We start from the raw sequence: 24088 nt of genomic DNA, 5'->3' as shown, positions 1-24088 counted from the left end.
ACTAATAGCAAACATGATAAATGAGAAGTTTGACAATGTACAAAGGACTCTGTATGAGCGTGATAGGGAGAGAGAGGAGGCATCCCAGAAGTTTATACAGGAATATCATAAGCGTGAGGAAGCTTCTCAAAAACTGATACAGGATTTGCATGAACAACTTGAGAATACTCAAAGAGAAAGGGAGGAATGGCGTGAGCAGGCAGAGAACACTCAAAGAGAACTGCAGGAATCCCACAGAAGGGAGGAAACTAATCAAAGAGTAATTCATGAATTAAGAGACCAGGTAGAGAATACACAAAGATCACTAAAGACATTCATGGAATCCATTAACAAAGAGCTGAAGGAAGTCAGGGAGACCACAAAGGGAATGTTGAATGGAACCCAACAGAAGGAATGGGAGTCCAAAGAAACCATAACCAATCAACTAAGTGATTTGAGAACAAACACTGAACACCAAATTAAGGAAGTAAAGAAATTCATACAAGACCTAAAACAGAGCTTCAACAAAGAACTTGAAGCCATCAAAGCTGACCAATTAGAAGGAAAAGAGATAAAAAACAAAGTAGAGAGTCTTGACAGCAGGTTAGACCATGCAGAAGATCGAATCTCCGGGATTGAAGACAGCCTAGATATTATAGAGAAAGAACATACAACCATCCAAGACAAGACCAAGAAATATGATAGGTCTATCCAACACCTGGAGGACACCATCAGAAGGCCCAATTTAAGGATAATGGGTGTAGAGGAGCACCTAGAAACAGAAGTTAATGGTCTAGGAAATTTGTTTAACAGGATCCTAGCAGAGAACTTCCCAAACATACAAAAAGATAGGCCTATTCAGATACAAGAAGCTTTTAGAACCCCAAATAGACCAGACCAGAATAGGACATCCCACCGTCACATTATAATCCACACAGGATCAACCCAGACCAAGGAAAAGATCCTTAAAGCTGTCAAGGAGAAAAGATTAATCACCTATAAAGGGAAACCAATTAGAATTACCTCAGATTTCTCAGCAGAGACAATCAAAGCAAGAAGAGCCTGGAATGACGTATGCCATGCCCTAAAAACAAACAACTATCAACCAAGAATACTGTACCCAGCTAAACTCTCCTTCATAACTGAAGGCCAAATAAAAACCTTCCATAGCAAAGAAAAATTGAAACAATACATCTCCACCAAACCAGCCCTGCAAAAGATTCTTAAAGATGTCCTACACATAGAAAACCAACAAGAACGCAACAAAGGCCAAGAAACTGCACACAAACTGAGAATCCAAGAACCTTAGGAAGAACCCAGTTTTCACAGCCCCCAAGAAGGTGGATAACATGGCAGGAACTCCCAAATACCTCTCAGTCCTATCTCTTAACGTTAACGGACTGAACTCTCCAATTAAGCGACATAGACTGTCTAGTTGGATTAAAAAACAAGACCCTTCTATCTGCTGCCTGCAGGAGTCACATCTTGCCCGTAAAAACAAACATATTTTCAAGGTTAAAGGCTGGAACAAAATCTACCAAGCAAACGGCCCTCATAAACAGGCGGGAGTTGCAATCCTAATATCAGATAAAATAGACTTCAAATTAAAATTCGTGAGAAGAGATAAAGAAGGTCGCTACATACTAATTAAAGGATCTCTCCTTCAGGAGGATATTACAATTCTAAATATCTATTCGCCAAACAATGGAGCACCCAAATTTATCAAAGAAACACTACTTTCCCTCAAATCCCAGATAGATCCAAAGACATTAATCGTTGGGGATTTTAACACACCACTCTCCCCACTAGATAGATCAACTCGGCAAAAACTCAACAGAGAAACCGCAGATCTAAACAGACATAACAGACTTAACAGACATTTACCGAACATTTCACCCAGCAGCATCAGAATACACATTCTTCTCAGCAGCACATGGAACGTTTTCTAAAATAGACCACATTTTAGGCCACAAAGCAAACTTGTCTAAATTCAGAAACATTGAAGTTATACCTTGCATTCTCTCTGACCACAAGGGAATAAAATTAGAACTCAACACCAAAAGCCACCAAAGAAAGTCCGGTATCACATGGAGGCTAAACAACACACTGCTGAATCATGAGTGGGTCATGGAAGAGATTAGAAAGGAAATTCAAATGTTCATGCTATTCAACAAAAATGAACACACAAATTACCAGCTCCTCTGGGACACAGCAAAGGCAGTACTCAGAGGAAAGTTTATAGCTCTGAGCTCCTACATCAACAAATTGGAGAGATCGGAAACTAACAATTTAATGACACATCTAAACCTCCTTGAAAAAGAGCAGCAAGATAAACCCCAATCCAGTAGACGGAAAGAAATAATCAAAATTAAATCAGAATTAAATGAATTAGAATCCAAAAAAACTATAGAAAGAATCAACAAAACAAAGAGTTGGTTCTTCGAAAAACTTAACAAAATTGACAGACCCTTAGCAAACCTTATCAGAAAAAGGAGAGAGCACACCCAAATTAATAAACTCAGAGATGAGAATGGAAACATCACCACGGAAACAACCAAGATTCAGAACATTATAAGGGAATACTTCTCAAAACTTTATGCTAATAAGTTTGAGAACTTGACAGAAATGGACCTTTTCCTAGCAAATATTGACATGCCAAAACTAAACCAAGATGAGTTAAACCAGCTTAACAGGCCCATATCAAGCATTGAAATAGAAACAGCAATAAGAGACCTCCCAGCTAAGAAAAGTCCAGGACCAGATGGTTTTACAGCGGAATTTTACAAGGCCTTCAAAGCAGAGCTCACACCAATACTCCTCCAACTCTTCAATGAAATTGAAAGAGAAAGCTCACTACCAAACACATTCTATGAAGCCATCATAACCCTCATCCCAAAACCAGGCAGGGACTCATCAAAGAAAGACAACTATAGACCCATTTCTTTGATGAACATTGATGCAAAACTTCTCAACAAAATTTTGGCCAATCGACTTCAACAATTCATCCAAAAAATCATACACCATGATCAAACAGGATTCATTTCAGGGATGCAAAGCTGGTTCAATATACGCAAATCAATTAATATTATTCATCACATCAACAGGAGCAAGAATAAGAACCACATGGTTATCTCAATAGATGCAGAAAAAGCATTTGACAAGATCCAACACCCCTTTATGATGAAGGTTCTGGAAAAATTAGGAATCCATGGAACATTCCTCAATACAATAAAGGCTGTATATGACAAACCTACAGCCAGCATTATACTCAATGGTGAAAAACTAAAGCCATTTCCTCTTAACTCAGGAACAAGACAAGGATGCCCACTCTCTCCACTTCTCTTCAATCTAGTATTAGAATGCCTAGCTACAGCAATAAGGCAAGATGCAGACATAAAGGGGATCCAAATAGGGAAAGAAGAAATAAAACTTTCCCTCTTTGCAGATGACATGATCTTGTATTTAAAGAATCCCATAGACTCCACTCCCAAATTACTCAAGCTGATTCAAAACTTTGGCAAAGTAGCAGGTTATAAAATTAACCCCCAAAAATCAATGGCTTTTCTATATGCCAACAGTGAGAAAAGTGTGGCTGAAATTAGGAAAGCAACTCCATTTGTAATAGCCCCACAAAAAATAAAATACCTAGGAATTAACTTAACCAAAGAAGTGAAGGACCTCTATGATGAAAACTTTAAAATCTTGAAAAAGGAAATCAACACAGAACTTAAAAAATGGCAAAACCTCCCATGCTCCTGGATTGGCAAGATTAACATCGTGAAAATGGCAATACTTCCCAAGGCTATCTACAAATTCAACGCGATACCTATCAAAATTCCACCCTCATTCTTCAAGGAAATAGAGGAGGCAGTCCAAAAATTCATATGGAACAATAAAAGACCCCGAATAGCAAAAACGCTCCTCAACGGAAAGAACACTGCTGGAGGAATATCAATACCAAATTTCAAACTCTACTATAAAGCCATAGTAATCAAAACAGCTTGGTATTGGCATAAGAACAGACCTCAGGACCAATGGAATAGAATTGAAAACCCAGAAATGAACCTACAGACCTATAGCCATCTAATCTTCGATAAGGAAGCTAAAACAATAGAATGGAAGAAAGACAGCCTCTTCAGTAAATGGTGCTGGCAAAATTGGTTAACTACATGTAGAAAATTAAAGCTAGATCCTTATATATCACCCTGCACCAGAATCAACTCCAAATGGATCAAAGACCTTGAACTCAAAGCAGACACTCTGAAAACATTACAGGATGGAATAGGAGAAACCCTAGGTCTCCTTGGCTCAGGTCGAAATTTTCTGAATAGAGACCCGGAAGCACAACAAATCAAAGAAAGGTTGGACAAATGGGATTGCATAAGATTGCAGAGCTTCTGCAGGGCAAATGACATAGCTGGCAAGATCAATAGAAAGCCCACCGATTGGGAGAAGATCTTTACTAGCCATACAACGGACAAAGGTCTCATATCTAAAATATACTTGGAACTCAAAAAATTAAACCACCCAACAACAAATCCTCAAAGAAACAACTGCCCAATAAATAAGTGGGCGAAAGACTTAAAGAGAAGCTTCTCTGAAGAAGAAAGAAGGATGGCCAATAGACACATGAAGAAATGTTCAACATCCCTAGCCATAAAAGAAATGCAAATCAAAACAACATTGAGATATCACCTCACTCCAGTTAGAACAGCAAAAATCAAGAACTCTAATAACAACAGATGCTGGAGGGGATGTGGACAGAAAGGAACCTTACTTCATTGTTGGTGGGAATGTAAACTTGTTCAACCACTTTGGAAAGCAGTATGGAGGTTCCTCAAAAGACTTCACATAGATCTCCCCTATGATCCAGCAATCCCACTTTTGGGCATTTACCCAAATGTTTACAAACAAGACCACACTAAAGCTACCAGCACAACTATGTTTATTGCAGCATTATTTACCATAGCTAAGATATGGAACCAACCCAGATGCCCCTCAGTAGATGAATGGATCAAGAAAATGTGGTATATATACACAATGGAATTCTATGCCTCCATCAGAAAGAATGACATTTCCCCATTTGTTAGGAAATGGAAAGGTTTGGAAAAAATTATATTAAGTGAAGTAAGCCAGGCCCAAAGAAGCATAGGTCCCATGGTTTCCCTTATTTGCAATATGTAGTATAGGTATGAGTCAAGCGGAAAAGGCCAGATAATGTGATGTTAGGAAAATGAACCCTTAAATATGTATTTTAATGTTTTCGTTTCTTTCATGCATGTATTTCTAATGCATTTATAAGATTATTTCTTTGTTGCTTTGTATGTCCCTCCCCCACAGTGTAACCCCCGCTTTCACTATATTTGATGTCAGTATATCATGTGGAGGAGATGGGGACAAACAAATCGTTTAAGGATTCAGGTGGACCTGTTGCAACAATGAGAAGTACAAAATGTCATGTCAAAACCAGCTTTACAATTTCGGTGTGTGGGGGGGAGGGGGGTATAATTGAGTGGGGGGAGGGGGGTAAAATTGGGTGGGGGGAGGGGGGAGGCAGGGAAGGGAAGTGAAGGGTAAACAAAGGAGGAGGCTGCAATGCTTGGTAAGAAATGTATGCATTATTCTGCCCATGTAATTGTAGCCCCTCTGTACAGTATGTTCTCAAATAAAATAAAATACAATTTAAAAAAAAAAAAAAAAACAATAAAAATAGAAATATACCTATAATAAAGAAACTAATTTGGTAACCAAAATGGATAACAAATATATCTTGGTTCTAAAAGGCTTTGGGTCTTGTTTCTTACTAAATACTTAATTGTAGGCTAATAAAATAGAATTTTGAAAACAAAAGCAATGTTTAAAAAAACCTTTTTTTTCTCTCCAGAGACATGGGAGAAAAATGTTACTTTTATAGACATTTAGAAAGGATGTTGTTTCATGATTTAATAGTGACCTGTAAGTACAAATGATAAACTATCAGTTTTTTAGTGGTATTATTTTCAGCAACAGTTACCTCTGTATGAAAAATCCCAACATGATTTATTAAAAACTTAGGAAACCTCAAACTTCATACAAAACTAAAATATTGTGGAAAGAGTATATAAAATGAGAATTTTTTTTTTGACTGTGCCACCAGATGGGGGTGGTGCTGACTCTTGTTTGAGACAGAGTTCAGCTGACATCCAAGACTATGAGAACTTATGGGAAGAAATATGCTCTTAAGATTTCTCTGCAGGTACTTAGAGTGGACAATAAAACCAAAGTAATTTCTACACGAATTTCTTCTGATACTAAAAATATGACAGAGAAGTAAAAGACAAAAATTACACCCAGACATGATAAATTGAACCAGACGCTAAATATTCACACAGTGAGGCCAAAGGAGGATATTCTTAGGAGAGGATCACAAAGGCTTAATAGTTATATGTGTATACTGTATATCATATAAAATGATGTTTATCAAAATGAACTCCAAAAAAGGGAATCGATTTTTTTCTTTCTGTTTTTCTCCTTTGTTGCTGCTTTAGATTTCTGTACCTTTGGTCTTATACGTAAGTTTATCTGTTTGGGGGAAGGTAAGGGGAACACAGAAACAGTGGGGACAAAGTGTGAATAAATGCAGCAGTGATATTAGGCACAATGTTGAAAATGAACTATACAACTAGTTGGGAGAAGGGTTGGGTGGGAGGGAAAAATCTAGGAGAAAATAAGAGAAGAAATGTTCTCATTACCTGACTTATGTACCTGTAACCCTTCCGTAGGGTTTTAAAATCAAAACAACATTGAGCTACCACCTCTTCCCAGTTAGGATGGCTATAATCAAGAACTCTAATAACAACAGATGCTGGAGAGGATGCGGACAGAAGGGAACCCTACTGCATTGTTAGTGGGAGTGTAAACTTGTTCAACCACTTTGGAAAGCAGTATGGAGGTTCCTCTAAAGACTCCACATAGAGCTCCCCTATGACCCGGCAATCCCACTTTTGGGCATTTACCCAAATGATCACAAACAAGACCACACTAAAGCTACCAGCACGACTATGTTCACTGCAGCATTATTTACCATACCTAAGATATGGAACCAACCCAGATCCCCTCAGTAGATGAATGGATCAAGAAAACGTGGTATATATACACAATGGAATTCTATGCCTCCATCAGAAAGAATGACATTGCCCCATTTTTTAGGAAATGGAAAGACTTGGAAAAAAATATATTAAGTGAAGTAAGCCAGGCCCAAAGAAACATGGTTTCCCTTATTTGCAATAACTAGTATATGTCTGAGTCAAGCAGAAAAGGTCAGATAAGTTGATGCTAGGGGAATGAACCCCAAGATAAGTATTCAAATGTTTCTTTTTGTTTTTTTTCCTTTCATGCAATTGTTTCTATCATATTTATAAGATGATTTCTATGTTGCTTTGTATGTCCCTTCCCCACAGTATAACCCATACTTTCACTGTATTTAATGTTGGTATAATTTATGGAGGGGAAAGGCAAAAAAACAAATCGTTTAACTAGGGATACAGGTGGACCCATTGCAACAAAAAAAATTACACCCAGACATGGTAAATTGAACCAGACACTAAAAATGTACAAATTGTTAGGTCGAAAAAGGAACTTAACAACTTTGGTGGGTGGTGGGGGGAGGATCAGGTGGAGGAGGGGAGGACTATGGGAAGGGATGGGAAAGGGAAACAAGGAGGAGGCTACAATGCTTGATAAGAAATGTACTCATTATCTTGCCCATGTAATTGTAACCCCTCTGTACGGTATTCTCACTATAAAAATAAAATAAAATAAATATTAAAAATAAATAAATAAATTAAAAATACAGAAAATATACCACAGAGTGGATATGGGCTCCTATGATTTAAATAGAGGAAATAATCCATGACAGTATTTGCACCAGACGTTTTTTCATCTCACATGAGGAAACTAAGACTACAAACAGCAACAAATGCTTGCAGGAATGTGGGAGAAAAAACAACCCTAGTACACTGTTGGTGGGAATGTAAACTAGTAAAACTACCATGGAAGCTACATTTGGGTCCAATGACACCATAGTTGGGCATTTACAAAAAGATTACATGTCAAGGTTCAATAAAGACACTTGCATATCTATGTTCATTGCTGCATTATTTACCATAGCCAAGTTATGAAAACAGCAAAGATGCTCTACAACCAACTAATTGATCAGAAGATGTGAGATTTCTATCTTTGTATATGTCTATATCTTTAATCTCATATATCTCTTATCTATATCTATCTCATATATAAATGTATACATATTTATCTCATATATATTCATTCATTCATATATGGAAAGTTTACTTATCCTTCAGGAAAATGTCATTTACAGGGAGATGTATGGACCTGGAAATAATTACATTCAGGGAAGTAAGTCAGGCTCACAGAGACAAAGTAAGCATGTCTTATTTTTTTTTGTCAGACCTGGGGCTTGAACTCAGGGCCTGAACACCTTCCCTGCCTGAGTTTCTTTTGCTCAAGGCTAGCACTCTACCACTTGAGCCACAGAGCCACTTCTGGCATTCTCTGTTTATGTGGTACTGAGGAATTGACCCCAATGCTTCATGCATGTTAGGCAATGTGCATGTCTTCTAGAAAAGAATAGAAGTTATATATCTAAATTATAAACATACATATGCATATGTATACACACAAACTGACTAAAATATTGGAGTCCTCCTCTGTAGGATGACTCCAAAGGGGTCACCACTTGCTTACAACTTAACAAATGAATATCAGAAAACTGATATTTTGATGGGTCGGGGGGTGTCTGCTGAATGGAGTGATGAAAGATGAGAGAATATAGCCATAATATTTAATGTGCATATGTGAAAATGGAAACAGATAATGTGGAGTGTCAGGGTAGGATTGAGATGGATGGAAGGGAGAATGATGAAAATGTATCAAAATGCATTTTAGTTAGGTTTTTACATGTGGAATTGAAAACTCTTTGTACATCTACTTAAAGATAATTAACATATATTAAAAAAACATGACTTTGATAGGTGCTCTGGTGATTGGGATATGCTGGCGCTACCAAGTGAGAGACCACATTATGGAGACTTCCAGTGGTACAGTTAGAATGTTCTCTGCTGTTAGGAATTCATGGGTTGGTTGGTGTTGGGAAGTTAGTGTGGATTCTTATGTGAAACTTTAGCTGACACCATGGATTTGGTGGATTCAAGACATTTGGGTCTTTGCTAGTCAACAGACACAGTTATGAAAGCTTAACTTCTGTGCTAATCATCTAGCAGCAACATTAGTTAGGAAAGATAGGTCATGACTTTTCTAGCTCCTGGCAGTCACACTTAATGCTTCACATTCTCTGACTTGTGACTGCATCTCCAGTCTTTGTGTCCATTCTCATGCGATACTCTCCTGGGTCTCCATATCTTTCACATGGCCATCTTTCTTACACTGACCTGGTTGCAGGATGACTTGCTTAACTTCACTAATTCCATCTGCAATGGTTGCTTTTCAAATAAGGACATGAGGTATTTAAGATAAAGAATTCTACCTACTTGGGGGCAGGAAGGATACAATTTAGTCTATAACATACACACCCTTTGCAATAAGCATAGTGATTTTTTTTTTTTGCCATTTAGTAACATCCTCAAATACTAGAATTACCAAACTACCATCAATGATATTTGGGATATTTGTAACCTTTTTGATGAGTAAAAATCAGCTGACTTTCAAAGAGTTTTATTACCTAAGGGAAGACAGCATAATTATCACTGGGAACACCAGGAACAGCAAAGTTGATCACTTGTGTTCATAAAAACATAGAGTAAGAGTCATTTCATTGCCTAAGTAGCTAAAGAGTAATAAATTTTCTTTCAAGACATTGCAATGCTAAGATTTTAATTTGGTCTATATTTCAAGAAGAATTAGAATAGTTGTCATTTGTATGTGTAAGATAGGAAAAAAAACCTATCAAGGAATTTTTCTTTTCTTTTTTTCCTTTCTTACTAGAAGAACCAGTTCTTTCTCTTTTTTTTTTCATTTCTCTTGCTGTACAGATTTAACAAAACCAAAATGCCTTTAATAAACACAAAAACATTTCAGGAGGGAGGAGCCTGCAGCTTCATGGGAGGTCACTATCTTCCACTCTTCCAAGAATATCAACCACTTTCCCATGACCCAAACCATCAACCACCCTCTTAATAACGAGGGTAGGGTTACCTAGTTTATAACTAGGTATGTTACACATTTTATTTTCTTTAGCAGTGTATGTAGGAATAATATCTGGGAAGAGGTGCACTTTAAATTGACACTTTTCTTTGTGTGTTACATGAAAATTCTCTATACTGGGTGGGAAATATCCTTGGGCAGGTTGGCTTGGAAGAGAAGCTTTGAGGCCATGCCTGTGTGCCACATTAGCATACGCCAGAGGCTGCAGGTTCCTCCTGATTTGTTAGGGTAGGAGAATGACATTTTGATCAGGGAACCATAGTAAAGGAATAGAAACCTTCCCGGCTACAAGGAAACTTGGTTTCAATGGAAGTGTCAGGTTGTTTTAGAGCATTTGAACTAGGAAGGAGGACTCCAGGGAATCAGCTGTGACATTTTCTGCTTTTCAGCTCCAATGCTCTGCAGGTCTACTGTGTGGAATGTCAGGCTTTGCACATAGCTAGTTCCCTGCAGTCCATTTTCAGTGTCATTTTCTCTCATTTCCATTCTGATTTTTTATTTTCATTTTTTGGTCTGTGTCACAGTTTTCAGCCCATGAATTATGCCTTTTAGTTTTGTTTTACTCAATGAATCCCTTAAAGCATGTAGCCTGCTGTGCTCTCCTTTGAAAAAGTCAAAAGGCACAGGGCCATTTCAGGATGAGATCCCTTTTCTGAAGGTTGCAATTTGACTCTGTTTCAGATGGATAGACGATAAAATTGTTCTTTGTGGACATACTTTCTCCACCAAATACAGCATGCATCTACATAAACAGCAAATAAAAACAAATGATACAAAATGCCTGAATATCATATTATCATACCAAATATTCAGGACTTTATTCGTTACTCCTAAAATACCAAGAATAGAAAACTCAATCAATCAATCAATCAATCAATCAATCTATCTATCTATCTATCTATCTATCTATCTATCTATCTATCTATCTATCTATCTATCTATCTAGTCTGTCTGTCTGTCTTTCCATCCGTCCATCTGTCTATCATCTATCAATTGATGATTAATCATCTCTATCTCATTTCTATCTCTAGCTATCATCTCTTATCTCTATCTTTTATCTATCTATATTTCTCTGTCATCTCTGTGTCTATCTCTCTATATAAATATATGTCATATTATCACTAAAAATAAAGTATGTAGTTAGCATTCCAACTTTTCTGATGATAAGTAATAGAAGTGCATTCACTATGTGATTTCTTGCCTTGAATTAGGTAACTTATTAAGCACCTGTCCTCTAGAGCTGAAGCATGCTTATTACCTGATCTACTGCTGCTCCATTTTCTCTATACTATATACTCAATCAAAAGCTAAAACTGAGGAAACAACTTAAATCTAAGGAAATTATAAAAACAATTTTCTTATGATTTTGTCAAAGTACCTTATTCATTGGTTTAAGATATTGACTTATTGCCTTAAGCAAAAGTGCCTTTGTCATTAAAAATGTCTCCTGCTAATTAAACGTATTGAAGAAGTAATGTACTGACATCTCTATATGTTAATAAAGTTGGTCTAGATCTTTTGATAAACAATCACAAAAGGTTGTATTTTAGCTTAAAATCTGAGATAGCTGCTGAGTGCTGGTGACTCATGTCTGTAATCCTGGCTAATTGGGAGGATGAGATATGAGGATGATTCAAAGCCATTGTAGGCAGGAAAGTTCCCATAAGACTCTTATATTTAATTAACCACCAAAAACAAAGCTGGAAGTGGAGGGCTTGGAAGGTGGCTCAGTGGTAGAGTGCTTGCCTTGCATGCTTGAGGCCCTGGGTTCGATTCCTCAGCACCACATAAGCAAAAAGAAAAGAAGCCGGATGTGGCGCTGTGGCTCAAGTGGTAGAGTGCTAGCCTTGAGCTGAAGAGCTGAGGGACAGCGCCCAGGGCAGGCCCCACGACCGGACTCAAAAAAAAAAAAAGCTGGAAGTGGAAATGTGGCTCAAGAAGAGCTCAAGAATAGGGCACAGGGCCCTGAGTTCAAGCCTAAAGATAGGTGTGTATACATGGACACACACACACACACACACACACACACACACACACACACACACACACATACACACACACATCTGATATAAACTCTAGCATTTCTTCAATAGAAATTTCCAACTAAAATTTCAAGCTGAGAATGAGATTTGGATGATTCTCACAGGCACTAACATTTGAGAAGCAATGGTTTAATGTCAAGAGGACATTAAGGAAGAAAACTGACAAGAAGTAATATCAAAGACCTTAAGTTAGAGCATGGTTCTTGTTTTATTATTGTACTCTCCACAGCTACTGCTCTGAGGGGATTTTCTTAATTTCTTAAAGTCAGGCTATCTCTCAATAATTGGTTTTCTTCCTATCATAAATATTTTGCTCAAATAAGCACCTCAGCTCCATCTATACTTTCCTGAATAAAGCAGTCAAGTGAACAATTAATTAACCTGAAACTCAAAGATCACTATTACAGGAAGTACCAGAAAAATATTTTAAAAAAACAAACTTAATGAGATTTTTAGAGCTGATTGTATCAGTAGCATCAGGAAGCCACAAATAGCAAGGGAAGATCTACAAGTAATGAGTTCCCAGATAATGTGGCATAGTTTCAGAATTTTCCTGGGAACATGCATAGGATGACTGACAATGGGACATTTTATGCAGCTGCTGGGTGTTAAGATTTAGTAAGAGGACCAGTGTGGAGAGACTTGACTTGGACTGCCTCAAAGAATATTATCACAGTTTCCAGCAGAACTTCAACAGAGTTGCACACGTTGTGAAAGCACAGTGCCAGCCAGTCTGTTAAACCAGGGCTTTGCAATACAGCAACCTAACAGGCAGCTTGAAAATCATTAAAGGACACATATATAACATGGAAGGCCAAGTCATATAGCTATCAGACTTTTCAGCGAGACAGAAGAGGGTGATAGAGATACACCCGAGCCAGAAAAAGAGAGGCCCTGCTTTGTCCCCAAGGGATGTGGAGAAATCCTCTAAGTAAAACAAAGTTCTCATTCCAAGAAAATGATAGAACTAAATGATAATCAGGGTTCCCTTTGGAATGCAATACTATAGTCTACCAACTTTTGGTTTGTTACTCAAGGCTGGTGCTCTACCACTTGAGCTGTATCTCCACATTTTGGTGATTAATTAGAGATAAGAGTCTCACAGACTTTTCTGCCTGGACTGAGTTTGAAGTGTGATCCTCAGATATCAGGAGCCCCCAGTACACAGGTCACCTTTTGATTAATCAGTATGTGTCTATAACATTATCTTTACATATCTATCTCTATCTAACCACCAACAAAGCTAATCGTACTGAAATGGATTCATAGTAAAATCGATTGCTTTTGAGCATTATTTTGCTTCTTCAACTCCTCTTTAAGTGTTTCCACCATCTAAGTTTACTTTTTATTTACCTAATCCTTTTACAAGCAAGAACTTCTTCACAAATAATACATATTATTTATTTGCCTAAAACAAATGAATGTATAGAACTCAGCTATGGGTACATAAATCAAACTATCATGCCCTCTTTCTTGAAATGTAGTCCAGAGAAAGAGTAAAGTTAGACATTCTTGAGTTTTATGAGATATGAAGATTACCCAAGGTCCTCCTCTGGAGGGAAAAAAGGTAAAACTGAGGATAGAAAGTGGGTGAAGAAGGGAGACATGACTCAGTATTTATTTAATTTGGCATGAATTGCAAAAGAATCAAAACATGTACTGACAAAGGTTAGGAAATGTACATGGCAAAAAAGGAGAAAGGAATGGTTTGCAATCAATTATCTCTGAATTTAACTTGTGTTGCATCGGCTGGGAGCAGAAGATTCAAATTTAGAAGCAGAGACATCAAAAGAAATCTGTATTTTGAGAACAGTAATAGTAGAAAAGACAGCTTTTGACTTACATCATTTCCTGTTTCCCTCTGAAAAACAGAAATCACTCCTTTAGTAGAAACTCTGCTTGTGTCTATGGCCAAAGCGTGAGAAGATGCAGAGTCTCTGAGAAAACTCAGAGAACCTGATCTTAACTGATCTCGAGAGCTAAGCAGGGGTGCATCTGGTTAGTATCTGACTGGGAAATAGCCTAACTTCAAGCTTCTCATTGCCTCTATGAGATGATGACAACATATTTCCAGCTACCAGTCAACAATGGGAGGGTTGAGAAAGTCTTGAAATGGTTCTTCATTCTTTTTATTGCCAGCCCAGAGGAATATCTTTACATTTTAGAGGAAGGCGTGTTATTTTCTACCAAGTTTCATGGTAAATTAAGACCCAAGATGCCTCTTGTTGTTAACTAGAATAAAAATATAAAAGATAATTTTTCTGATCAGTTGGCTTTATGTTTTTAAAATTAAAATTCACCAGTAAAAGACTCACAAAAAGAGTAATAAGATAAATGTCACAGATACTTTTCTAGTGCTTGATTTAAAATTTACTATGCACTGAGGAATAGTATCAAGGCTACTTGTATTTTGGAAAGGATACTTTGTATTTGGAAGGGAATGAGCAGGAGTTTGGAATCCTGAAACCTTCTTGTCCTCACTTAAAAATAATATTCATTCTTTTCTATATTGTTTTTGAAGTATTTTTGCATGCGGCTATATTAAAATGTTAAATATATGACAGTGTGACTGATAATACTGTTTCTTGCTCCTGTATGCCTCACATCACAATCTATGCCCTCAGGATAGAAACCATACCTTTGCACCTCCTTCAATTCCCAAATTCCAGGTCAGTTACTGGCATCTAAAATTTGTGCAATAATTACCAACTAGGCTAGTCAATGCATTTACTCTATAGCAACTTTTTAAATATATATTTTTATTGTAAAGATACTGTACAGAGGGGTTACAGTAATATGAGAAAGGTAATGAGTATATTTCCTATTGAGCATTGTTACCCCCTCTTTTGTTTTTCCCCTACCATCCCTTCTCTCCCCACCTTCCCAACTTCTCCCTCCTCCCCGAAGTTCTATAATGACTTTTAAAAATAATATTAATGGAACATATTCTGACAAATCAAACATCTGGCAGTAAAATAATTTCATTCCTTTCCAAGGCCAGCAATAAAGAACACAAATCAATATGAAACTTGCATGATAAGACACCATTGGAACTCAGTTTTGATTTTGACAATCAGATATGTTCTGAAACCTCACTCTCTCAAGTCCAGGGGCAGTAACTCATAGAAAAGAATGTAGTTGCTTCTCCTAAGCACCTCACAATTTTCAGTCCTTGCTTATTTTTTTCTTTAGACTTTGACTGATAGAATTTTTGCCAGGTTCTAGTGGGACAGTTAGAGTTTATCACAATGCTTGGATCTAGATGAATTAAAAAGTTGAAAAAGATCACTTAGAGGTTGATGAATAGTCATCAATTATGTTAAATAAAATAAGATTTTGGATATTTATCAGATACTTGATATGACTTGGCAATTCTAATAGTGAAACATTTTAAGTTACTTCCAAAGCAATTACTTATAGAAAATCAAAATGACTAATGAATATCCACGTATTAGTTCCAAAAATATTTTACAAGAATATAACTCCTTTGTACATGTACTTAAAAATAATTTAACAATTAAAAAACCCACAAAAAGTAATGCAGAAAATTAGGAAACCAAGTGAGAAAAGAATATAAAATGATTTGTTTCACATCAGTGGTTTGGCTGAAACAAACATTTAACTGCATATGTTTTTGAGAAATGAACTCTTGAACTCTTGGTTTTCAATATGCAAACTTTCTAAAGTCTTTCCATTTCTTTTTTTTTCTTTTTTTGTCAGTTGTGGGGCTTGAACTCTGGGCCTGAGCGCTGTCCCTCAGCTCTTCAGCTCAAGGCTAGTGCTCTACCACTTGAGCTACAGTGCCACTTCCGGTTTTCTGGTGGTTTATTGGAGATAAGAGTTTCATGGACTTTCCTGCCTGGGCTGGCTTTGAACTGCGATCCTCAGATCTCAGCCTCCTGAGTAGCTAGGATTACAGGCGTGAGCCACCAGCACCCAGCAGTCTTTCCATTTCTTTACAATATATTTGTTGTAATGAGGAGTAAAAATTCATTGTTTATATATACCACATTTGTCCATTGAGGGACATTTGGGCTGATTACCATATATTGACTATAATGAATAATACTGCAGTGAACATGGCTGTGATGGTGGCTTTGTTGCATGGTAGCTAGAACCTAGTACCTATAAATCTGTAAGTAAACACATTGGGTGGTATGTAAGTAGTTATAAATGAATGAACTGAAGTATAACAGACTGTATGAAGAGCTCAAATAGTATACTTTTTAGAAAGTCTAGGTCAATGCCCAACAAAACACCAGGGAATGGGTACATGCAAAAGGGGTCATAGGGCTAAGGGAAAAGGGGAAGGCAAATAAAATGAAGAAGGGAGGAAAACGCAGCCAAGAATCTATTGTATAACACACAATTAAGAAAAGTAAGGGAAGAAGAGGGGTGAGACTGTTGCAGGGGGTCATACTGATCAAGATGCACTATATACATAAACTTCTTTATTAAATGGTACCTCCTCAGAGATAATTAAACATTTGAAAAAGTTTCCAAAGTAAATATTATCTTCCAGAATATCAAAAGCATTTCTTTGAGTACTCTTGATATAAGGCATAGTAAATGTAATATGTTTAACATTGGACATATTCTGAAGTCACAATGGACAGTTGGCATACCATTTTGAACTTATCATAGGGATTCAGTCTTTTTATTAATAATTTGTCAGGTATGATGTACACTGTGCAAGACCCTCTGGAAGGTACCAGGGATAAGAAATAACTGAAATAGATGTCCTCCTCTCAAGGAACAGACATAAATTAGCCATGCCAGGAACAGACTTAAATTAGCCATGCCACAAATAAAAGAGCTAGAAATCACAGTATCAAGAAAGAGTGTGAGTTTCCCAGTCCTGTTCAACCAGCTCCTCTTGAAGTAGCTATGGTGCCCTTCTTACAGGAAACAGCTTTGAGAACAAGCCAACCTACTTTGGCAGTGCCTCTGACATGGCAGAGATATCACTAAATGCTCATGTCGTGTTATCAGGAAGAACAAAAAAGCCAAAGACTCAACATTATTCAATAAAGAACACAACCATCGCCAAACACATGGTTAAAAAGGGACTTACACAGACATGCTGTGTTCTTACCCCTATTGTTCCAAAACTTTCTGGCTTTCTTCTCATCTTTTTCTTGCACAGGTGTGTCCATATCCATTTGACCAGGTACCACAGGGACTTAGGGCTTGGAATGACATTAAAAGGTGTAGGCAGAGTACCTCCTTCTTCAAAGTAGCTCATCCACAGCTTTGTTCGTGCAAATTTCCATTCTATATCTGCATGGTCCTGAACAGAAATAACATGACAACAATTGAAAGGTATCTACATTACCCAGGGGAAGAAAAACTTCAGAGCGAGCCTGAACCTGACTAGGAGTCAGGAATATTAATTAAACTACTTAAGAATTAAATTGCTTACTAAAAACCCTATAGATAACACCTAGGGCAAGTCATCTAAATGTTTCAGATGATGACTTACTCTTACCCTGTCAGGGTTCGCCACTCCTTACTCATTTTTCCTTCTCCAGTGATACAGATATATAAACGAATCTTGTGTTAAAGAGACTTCCATGGTCAGTTATGATTCAAAGATGAACTTGAATAGCTACCATTGTAAACTCACATAGCTCTGTTTCATTAGTTCTGGTCAGAAATGGATCTTTGTATTATTCAAAGCTTCATCTTTGTTTGTTTGTTTGTTTTTGTTGGTTGTGGGGTCTGAACTCTGGGCCTGGGCACTGTCCCTCAGCTCTTCAGCTCAAGGCTAGTGCTTTACCACTTGTGAGCCACATTGCCGATATGTACCTTGTGAATCATTCTTTCTTTGTTTCTGGGGCTTGAACATAGGTCCTGGACTCCCTAAGCTTTTTTTTTTCTCAAGGTTAGCACTCTACCACTTTGAGACACAGCTCTACTTCAATTTTTGTGCTGGTTAACTCGAGATGAGTCTAACAGACTTTCCTGCCCTGGCTGGCATTGAACCCTGATTTTCAGATCTCAGCTTCCTGGGTAGCTAGCATTATAGGTGTAAGCCACCAGCACCCGGCTGGTGAATCATTCCTGCCCACTTTCAACCAATAGTCGGAAAGGCACAGAGAAGTGTAGAATAGAGCTCCTCTATCATGGCATTGAAGCTTGGTATCATAAGCTTAGACAAATTTGCCTAGATGAGAGTCTGATTTCCCATAAGCCAGAGGCTATGCCCCTCATCTCTCTGATTTATTAACCTACTGGGGGATTTGGTTCATTTCTGGCAATGAAATGGAGGGTAAGGAAGTCTCTTCTTAAATTGGTTGTATATCTTATTTAAACAGAAAAGCTGGGAGGAAATCAGTGGCAGAAAATAAGCATTTTAAGAATTCAAAGCGGCTCACTATAACCAATTAATCATATAAATGAGAACTCAGCTTTTAGACTATGCTAATACTACTACTGCTGTGTGTTATTGAGTGCATGTGGTGTATCTAGAGTATGCATGGACATAGGTGTATATATGGAATTCACTACACAAAGCAAAGAGTTTTGTACTAGGTACTGGGCAGCTGTGCTGTGCAAAGAGTCAAGGAACTACATGCTCAACTGGTGGTAGACAGAATTACAGCAGCCTTAGCTTCCTTCACTTTCCCTTTTTGTGTTATATTCCCTTCTGTCTTCCTTTCTTTCTAAACACACTTAGATGCTATGCTTGACTATGCAACTTGAGAAGCACAGAAAACTATGCAACTCATGAATAGTAATAGAACTGTGTTTTGTTTGCTTTAGCCATGGAAAAAGGGAGTTAGAAGAACTGGCTCAAGAGAATAAAAAGTCAGACACTTAGATAACTTGTTGGTCTTCTGATTTTCAGGGAACCACAAAGTAAGGTTTCTTCTGAACCAATAAAAGAACACATGGAGTTCAGGAGAACCCTTACTTTGTGATTCTCTGACTATATTAATTATAAAATCTTCTCTCCTTTCATCCTGAGTTGAGGTTTTTCCCTTCTGTACTTGTATAGTCAATTTTTCTCTTGTGAATATTGAAACTATTTTTTTATTTTTCTGTCACTACCACACACTTCATTATCATTGGGAACAGAACCTTTCAAAGTTCTTTCAATGCCTAAAAATCAAGTTATCTATGGTAGGGACACAATAAATATTTGGTCCATAGAAAATGTGTGGATGAGAAGGATTGAATTATGGCTTGCATGATTTCTTCTGTCTTACAATTATTAATTTTCCTCTTTTTAATGATTTATTCCATGGCTCTGAGTTGAGTCCAGGCAGGACAACAAGAGAAAGCCCTGATAATAGGTTTTGCTCTTATGGATAGGTGAAAGCTAAATGTATGACCTGCCTCTGCCCCAATGAGGCTTTATGCACGGGATGCTGGGAGGTTCGACCATCCTAGGTTCTTCATGCCTCACTTGGTTTATAGCATGTGCACTAAACAACAACAAAGCGGAGTGATAGAGATGATTTTCTTCTTAGAGGTAACGTTGTTTAGAAAAACATGCAGAACAGAAAAGCAACCAGAGAATATTACACTCCTCTTTCTCAGGTAAGATCGTTCCTTGAAGTTAGGATACTTAACATTTTTATACAATCCAAATAACTTGTAACTTCTCTGTAACTACCTTGGTAGAGTCTTTCTAATCTGGTATTGTTCTCAATGCGGAAAGTACAATTTACATTTTGTAAATCTATGGACGAGAAGGACACAGCACTTCTGAAACAAATATAGAGAGGCTTTGTATAAAATTTTCAGGTTGCAAAATGCTTAAATGGAGCTCTCTCTGTCTCTCTCTCTCTCATACAGACACTCTCTTGATACAAATTCAGCTACCCGTTGAATATTCAGTGAGTTAGTCCTAAATTCTAGGACTTCAGCATAGTCATAGGAACTGTTATGCACTGTTATGCACTGTTATGCACTGTGAAACACTAAATATAAATAACATATTCCAATGTTTTACGACAGGTGTCTTATAAGAAAATTTTTCTTCCATAAAGAGGGTTTAAGTAAAATTCCAAGTGCTATTTGACAAAAGAAATTGACACAGAGTTAACCAATGTTACACTACAATTATGGTTAAATATAGAAAAATAGGCAATAAATAATTCTGTCTATAACATGCTTCTTGTCTAACATATAAAAAGAAACTTGAGAAATATGTATTATACTAGTGCTAGTTAGTTTTATGCATTAATTTAACTCAGATTAGTTTTAAATTTTTTATTAGTTGTTCTATGGTTTTAAATTAGGGGGTTCTATTTGTTAGGCTGGTGCTCTACCACTTGAGCCTTTACCCAAGTCCTTTTAGCTTAGGTCATTTTTCATATCACATTTTGAATTTTTTATGTCTGGGACCAATGATCTTGTGTATACCTTCCCCTAGCTGTGATTACAGATGTGAATCATCATACCCACTTTGTATTGTTGAGATGGGGTCTTGCTAACATTTTGCACAGGCTGGCCTCACACAGTAACTTTTCCAGTCACAAACTCCTGAGTAGCTGAAGCTTTAGGCATGCCACTTTCCTGGTCCATAACCTTTACGTTTTTATGATACCGATGAGTTATAGGCATAGGTAACCAGCATGTGAATTCAATTTGTCTCATTTCTTGTAGTACTTCTAGTTTCTACTACAGTGTTTTACATTCCAGAGTTTCAAATAAAAATATTACAGTATTTTATTCTAGAGACTTCAAGATCACTGCTCTATTGCTTTTCTTCTTTTTTAATATATATTTTTTATTGTAAAGATACTGTACAGAGGGGTTACAGTTACATGAGTAAGGTAATGAGTCCATTTCCTGTCAAGCATTGTTACCCTTCCTTTGTATTTCCCCTACCACCGCTTTTCTCCCCACCTCCTCACCTCCTCCTCCCCTCCCCAAGTTGTAATTTTCAACATAGTGTCTTGTCTATTGCTTAAGATTTAAGAAAGTGAAAATCCTGTAGCCCTCACTCTTGCCAGATTTTTCTCAGTACTTCCTTTTTATTTTACAGACTTGGTTCTTCACTGTCAAGGTTAAAGGTCAAATGCACAGAGACAATGCATAATTCATTGGGCCCTGCAGAGATAAATGCTGAACCTAAGTTGTGCCTAGCTTACTCTTGCTATAACCAATTACTCCCTGGCAAGATGTTTCTTTTCTCATCATGTGTAGCTTGACAAAACTAGATCAATATAGTCATCGATGGTATAATACTTCTGGAAAACATCATACGATCACTTAAAGGATAATCCTGGTCTGTCACATAAAGGTTCCATTGTAGACTTAATTTTCTGTGATAAAATATAGCTAATCATAATCCGTTCTAAAAGGAGTATTGAATTAAAAAAATCAACTTACAGCAATTAGTTGGTAAGAATTGTTCATCATTGCTATTAACATATTGAGTAGGACAACCAGAGAGATGACATTGTATGTCCCAAACATGGTGGCGCCCACAAACTCAGTGAATTCATGCTGTGCTTTGACATTGGTCACATATAAATTGATGAGCCCAAATACTGACCAAAAGAGAGATTGCAGTGTCTCAAATAACCTGGAATAAAGAAAAAGTGGCAGCAATGGCTCTATTAAACACTTATTTGATGAAATGTAGCAACAGAATATGATACTAATAAATATATTTGTATATATTTGCATACATATCAAAAGCAAAATAAGATTTTAGGACAATTATCAAATTAAACTTAAAAACAATTAAATGAAACAATTGAAAGCAAAGTATCAAGAAAATCATAATTAACTTTTCTAGATGAGCTTAATTTTCCCAAGAGCATTAATGCTACATGTAGTTTTCTTAAGGAGAAGGGGTAGAAAAAGTACTTATTAGTATCTGTTTTTTGCATAGTCACTCTGTTAAGACTGGTTTTTTTGCCTTTCTCAAGTGATTGGGGAAAATAAAAGAGGAAGAAGAATATTTTGAAATCTTAATATTATATAATAGTCACATCTTAATAGCCACAGATAAAATGTTATAAACCACAATGGCTCACCATTATGCATTAATAATAATAATAGTAATATAGGATTATGGTTTATTTTGTGCCAGCTACAATCACAACATAAATAGTTACATCAGAGAAATGCCTGGAATATTTATTTACTACTTGTTTCTTTCCAGAAGGTTTGTTGATCCTTGTCCTAAGTGCCTGAGGAGTAGTAAATGAATGATATATCCTAAAGTTGAGGCTTTGAAAAACACTGGCTCTTATACTTGGTTCTGCTTTTGGTGGTAGGAGAATTCAAAATGAAATTGCTGTTATAAACTTTTATGTTTACAATTAAAACCGAATATAGTACTTCCTATAAGATAGCAAAACAATCTCAGAATGCTTATAGTAAAATTTTATTTTCATTTAATCTCAAGAAACATTTTACTCATTTCAGCTAGTGAATGGACTCTGGTGACTTTATTGAAAGTCATACTATGAAACGTAGAATCATCAAAAGAGCATCCACATCCAAATAGAGATTTGTCTGTTTCAAGGAGACCAAGATAATACATTAACATTACGTAATAGAAATTGGCAGTTTTAATGCTCTTTGAAAATGATTAATATACTATTTACATTTAAAAAAGCAAAGACCTTCTTACAGTTGGCATGATGAGTAAGGAGATGGGATTTCGGTCTAGGGAGATTAGCAGTAGATTCGAATCAAATTGTAGAGCCCAATGAATCACAATTCCTAATGGCTCCAACCTATGTGTCTTAATTCATGTACACACCTTCATGGAGAGGCAATCCTTACATAAGACTCTGGAACTACTCACCTGTGCCTCAACAGACAAGGTCAGCCATGGGAAAGTGACTCAAGAAAGTAAACTAAAGGCCATGGCCTGTGACTGAACTAAAATAAAAATGGTAAGATTATATTTCCACAAAGGTTTGACTTTGAAATATCAAGATAATGAAGAAGTGGCCTAAAGAGATGAGATGACAGGGTTTATGATGTAGAGTCAGCACCTTTGGAATGAAGAGGTGACAAGGGTTTGCAACAATGCACACTAAGAGACAGGGAACAGTAGATGCTTGGCCAGGCAATAAGTAAGCACAAAGGTGTAGATGAATTATGCCAAGTACACGCAGAGTAGAAATGTCCACTCCTAGTCTTCAAGGACTCCACTCTCTGGATCTGCCCTCCCTTGCTAACATTTACCCTTACTGGTAGGATCAAATGAACATAATTCTCTTCATGATACTTAAACCAAAATGTCTTTACTTAAATTTCTAGCTCATATGACCCAGAAATTCTGACTAGATACATCCAAATTAGTGTGTAAGACTCCATCCCAAATTTAGTTGTTTCTTCTTTTATAATTAATTAATTAAATTAATTAATTGTGTGTGTGTGTGTGTGTGTGTGTGTGTGTGTGTGTGTGTGTGTGTGTGTGTGTGTGTGTGTGTGTGTGCTGTTACAGGGTCTTGAACTCAGGGCCTGAGTACTGTCCCTTAGCTTTTTTTTCTCAAGACTGGTACTCTACCACTTGAACCACAGCTCTACTCTGCTTTTTTGGTGGTTAATTGGACATAAGAACTTCATGGACTTTTCTACTAGGATGGTTTTGAACTGGGTCTTCGGATTTCAGCATCGAGTGGCTATGTCTGCAAGGCATATACTACAGGTGCCCAGTATGATCTGATATTTCAAATTGAAAAAATGATTCTAGGAATACAGTTTAATTTTTATTTTTGGAGCCATTCAGTGATATAAAATTTATTTAAAAAATAAAGATGCTGTTCTTATCAACTTCAGTCAGAATGAAGGATGCTTAAACCCAGATGTCAAATTCTAATAATCTTAGAGAAAGTCAACTCTCATTCACTAACCCCAAATCTACT

At 36.9% G+C, this 24088-nt stretch overlaps 1 protein-coding gene across 5 annotated transcripts in view; it reads right to left on the bottom strand.

Annotated features, from left to right (window-relative positions):
• Trpc4 (transient receptor potential cation channel subfamily C member 4) overlaps positions 1-24088 on the bottom strand; it is a 205060-nt gene that overhangs the window by 10211 nt on the left and 170761 nt on the right. For all 5 annotated transcript variants that reach the window (XM_070002920.1, XM_070002921.1, XM_070002919.1 and 2 more), the window contains 2 exons: positions 21588-21783; positions 17338-17532 (listed from right to left, as the gene is read on the bottom strand). In XM_070002920.1, coding sequence (XP_069859021.1) covers positions 17338-17532; positions 21588-21783 — 391 coding nt within the window. The remainder of the gene's footprint in view (positions 1-17337; positions 17533-21587; positions 21784-24088) is intronic.

The sequence above is a fragment of the Dipodomys merriami genome, unplaced genomic scaffold, assembly GCF_024711535.1.
Source record: "Dipodomys merriami isolate MVZ:Mamm:240054 unplaced genomic scaffold, mDipMer1.0.p SCAF_6, whole genome shotgun sequence".
Classification (NCBI taxonomy): domain Eukaryota; kingdom Metazoa; phylum Chordata; class Mammalia; order Rodentia; family Heteromyidae; genus Dipodomys; species Dipodomys merriami.
Note: the sequence above shows the minus strand (reverse complement) of the source record. Positions and strands in the feature narration are given on the sequence as shown.